Source organism: Lolium rigidum, chromosome 6, assembly GCF_022539505.1.
Source record: "Lolium rigidum isolate FL_2022 chromosome 6, APGP_CSIRO_Lrig_0.1, whole genome shotgun sequence".
NCBI lineage: Eukaryota > Viridiplantae > Streptophyta > Magnoliopsida > Poales > Poaceae > Lolium > Lolium rigidum.
In genome coordinates, this window is record NC_061513.1 from 316,935,563 (window position 1) to 316,939,613 (window position 4,051).

Below are 4,051 nucleotides of genomic sequence, written 5' to 3' on the forward strand. Positions count from 1 at the left end.
AGCAGATAGGTCATAGCTTTGGTTCATATTCAAAAGCAGTTTGTAATGGTATAATTGTAAAATATAAAAAATTATGCCACTGAATTCATATATATAAGATGTTTGTAATGTTATAATTTTTTACCGCATATATCTTATATTTTGTTCACCAAATTAATGAAGTTTTTTTTTCTCAAAATCTGTAGTAGTCTAACAAATCGATATGAAGAAAGTATGAACAGAGGGATAGCAGGAGGTGGGTTGAAAGGACCAAGAGGCATTGCATTTGTCCAGAAACCAGCCTACCGTCCTTTTCTTCAAAAGTAATATATGGCAATTGCTAAGTTTCAGCTAGCTGAGACATAGCTTATGTCTTAGTCACGTGCTTCATCATTAGATTTTGTTTCTCTGCTTAAAATTCATGTTTACTATTGTTTGCACTCTATCTAGGACCGCAAGTTATATCGCTCTTTTGCACCACACAAAATACGTAGGAACATCCCACTTTGGGTGCTCTGCTTCGCCGGACGTACGTGACCTCCATCGATAAGGGCGAAGCTGGTACGGATGCGAGAGTGCCATCTTTCTTATCTCCATCCTTCCCGCCTTCGAGATGATAGATAAACCTGGTACCTCGACGAGCCCACTGCCCACGCCCACCTCAACGGCATCAGTCTACCACACGTCACGTACACACCATGTCCGGCGGCGACACGGCACCGCACGTCGTGGAGGACTTCTTCGGCGTCGTCCAGATCCTCAGCGACGGCAACGTCGTCCGCGGCGACGAGGACGCCCTCCAGCCACCGGCCACGTACCCGGGCGTCCCAGGCGTGGAGTGGAAGGACGTCGTGTACCACGCGGCGCACGGCCTTCGCGCCCGCATCTACAGGCCGTCCTCGTCGGTCGGCAAGCTCCCGGTGCTCGTGTACTTCCACGGCGGGGGCTACTGCGTCGGCTCCTTCGCGCAGCCCATGTTCCACACGTTCTGCCTCCGCGCCGCCGCCGAGCTCCCGGCCGTCGTGCTGTCCGTCCAGTACCGCCTCGCCCCCGAGCACCGCCTCCCCGCCGCCATCGAGGACGGCGCGGATTTCCTCTCCTGGCTACGTGCCCAGGCCACTGGCGGCGCCGACCCGTGGCTCGCGGAATCTGCTGACTTCGCACGGACGTTCGTCTCCGGCGCATCAGCCGGCGCCAACCTGGCACACCACGTCACGGTCCAGGTCGCCTCCGGGCAGCTTGCCGTCCGCCCCCTGCGCGTCGCCGGGTACGTCCTCCTCTCCGCGTTCTTCGGCAGCGCCGAGCGCACGGCCGCGGAGGTTGAACCGCCGGCGGACGTGTCCCTGACCGTCGAGGCGTCCGACCTGCTCTGGCACATGTCGCTGCCGGTGGGGGCGACCAGGGACCACCCCGTGGCCAACCCGTTCGGCCCGGACAGCCCCAGCCTCACGGCGGTGGACCTCCCGCCGGCGCTGGTGGTGGTGCCGGGGAGCGACGTGCTCCGCGACCACGTGCGCGGGTACGCGGCAAGGTTGAAGGACATGGGGAAGAAGGTGGAGGTCGTCGAGTTCGCCGGAGAGCAGCACGGTTTCTCCGTCCTCCAGCCGTTCGGCGAGGCGGCCAATGAGTTGCTGCGAGTCCTCACACGATTCGTGTGCACAGGTCACAGCGACTGAACGGTCATGTCTTGTGATCCACACTGATGCTTTGTGTTGCTGCTTATTTCAAATTTACATAGATATCCAGCTACTGAAACATTTTCGTGGTTCTCAAAATAAAACGAGTAAAGCAGTAACATTGGCAGAAACTTTTGATTCATCACGGCAGCGCAGATGAATCAGCTTACAAGTGCTGAGGAAATCAGCTAATAAGAAAAGGAACAACAAGCAAACATAAAGAAGAACAATACACGCCGCTTGATGAAGCTTCAAGACAAAGTCAGCCGTAATCCGAGACGATCGCCGACCGGAGGTGAGTGCATGATCTTGATGATGGAGCAACCGAGTCCCTGAGGATGGCCAACGCACGTCTCCAACTTTATTGGAATCATGTCGACGAAGCACCATCCTCCTCCACATTCGAAGAGGGCCCTGCCCCCTTGCTCTGGCTCGAAGAGCACCGTACCGTCGAAGGTTTTAGAGCTAATAACCCTAGAGCACGGATGTAGAGTAGACAACAAGGTTGCCAGACGACGGAGATAAAGAACATAACCAAAACCCACCTGAGCCGAGACAACATCGAGAGGGGCTCCAAAGTCAACACCGATGCATAAACATCACCGTCGCCCGGTCCAGAGTGTGGACCAAGGTTTTCACCCAGAGCCACATGTCAGAGTGACTTGGACCCTCAAAAACGCTCTCAAGAGGGGAAACAACGTCAGAAAGCATCATCATCGGCACATGCACCACCTCGCAAGGCTTTCACCTGGATCTGAAGGAGAGCAGAAGCTTCCAAACATGACCGAGCATGCCGAAGACCTCACCACCTACGCAGTCGGCGAAGACAACCAATACCACGCGCAAAGGAGCCTGCTGCCAGGACGCCACCACACCCACCGCTCAGGGCCGCCGCCTCAAAGTACCATATTTTGCTACATCGGCCACCGCCAAAGACGAATGTCCATCTTCACGAAGCCGGCAGCCCCAACCACCGCGAGAGACACTCCTAAAGATTCCCTAGTCGACGCAAACCACCCCAGCCGAGCGCCTTTCGAGCTCTATGGCACATAGTACCCAACAAGACAGATCTGAGGTGTGGTAGCCTCGACCTCTCCTCCTAGCTATATAAAAGCCTCTGACCTAAAAACAGAGGTGGGTTCGACGTTTTTCCAGAAAGAGTTCCACTGCTCCGCCGCCACCAGAAACCCCAATCCAGGAACCTGAATCTCCGTTCTGGCACCCTACCGGGACGGGAAATTGGAGGAGATCATTGCCATCATCATCACCGACGCCTCTCCATCAGTCATTCATGATTCCTCCATCCATGTGTGAGTAATTCCCCTGTTGTAGGCTGTAGGGGATTGTAGGGATTGGATGAGATCATTCATGTAATAGCTATAAAATTGTTACGGGCATAGTGCCTAGTATCCGTTATTAGTATTTTTAACATTGTTGCAACTTGTTGTGCTTAACGCTTGTCACTTTGGGCCCAAGTGCCTTGATCTCAGATCTGAACATGTTATTGATCCATGAGGACAATTATTGTTTTTGATCTTACCAGCAAGTTGTGTACACATATCGTTGTCCAGAACCCGAGGCCCCAAAGTGACAACAATTGGGATAACCGTAGGGGATGGCTATGATGTGAGGATCACGTGTGTTCATGGAGTGTTAATGCTTTTCTCTGGTGCTCTATTAAAAGGAGTACCTTAATTATCAGTAGATTCACTTGAGATCCCGCTGCAAACGGGCTGGTAGGACAACAGATGTCGTGCAAGTTTCTCCTTACGAACACGTCTGACTAAATAGGAACACACGCCAATGGTTACTTAGTACTTGGATGCTTTTATGATTATTACCTGCAAATGCCCATGTCTTGCTTATTATATAATTATCTTATCCATGCAGCGCCCGTTCACCCATCCCTATGCCTACATTATTTTAATCATGATGTCTACTGCAATCACTGTTGCTGCTGTTTTTATTTTATTACTGTTGTTACTTCATTACTGCTACTGCTATAAAACTATTACTAATGATAAACTGTTGTGAGCAAGTCTATTTCCAGGTGCAGCTGAATTGAAAACTCATCTGTTAAAACTTATAAATATTCTTTAGCTCCCCTTATGTCGAATCAATAAATTTAGGTTTTACTTCCCTCCAAGACTGTTGCGATCCACTATACTTGTAGGTTATCACGGCCCCACGGCTGGTTACCTCCACTTCAGTCTGAGCATCCTCATTCTCACTTATGTGGGTCTCCTTCTCCTTGTCTACTCCATGCACAACAACAAGCATAACCCGACTTCTCTTACCCTTTTTCTCTCCTAGATATGCACCACTATTCTTTTCATTAGGGTCCTTCTTCCCATCAGTCGGCTCTGCTCTTTTTTCCAAGCATCGGTCATTTCTTC

The 4,051-nt window shown here is 51.3% G+C and overlaps 1 protein-coding gene across 1 annotated transcript; it reads left to right on the top strand.

Moving 5' to 3' along the window:
* The first annotated feature begins 677 nt into the window (after positions 1–677).
* On the top strand, positions 678–1,655 carry LOC124664653 (probable carboxylesterase 15). The gene has a single exon (XM_047202122.1). It carries the CDS (start codon positions 678–680, stop codon positions 1,653–1,655), a length of 978 nt encoding a protein of 325 aa, XP_047058078.1.
* The last annotated feature ends 2,396 nt before the right edge of the window (positions 1,656–4,051 follow it).

Excerpts from the sequence above, each read along its gene's own strand:
- LOC124664653 (XM_047202122.1), top strand. The coding sequence starts at position 678 with ATGTCCGGCGGCGACACGGCACCGCACGTCGTGGAGGACTTCTTCGGC.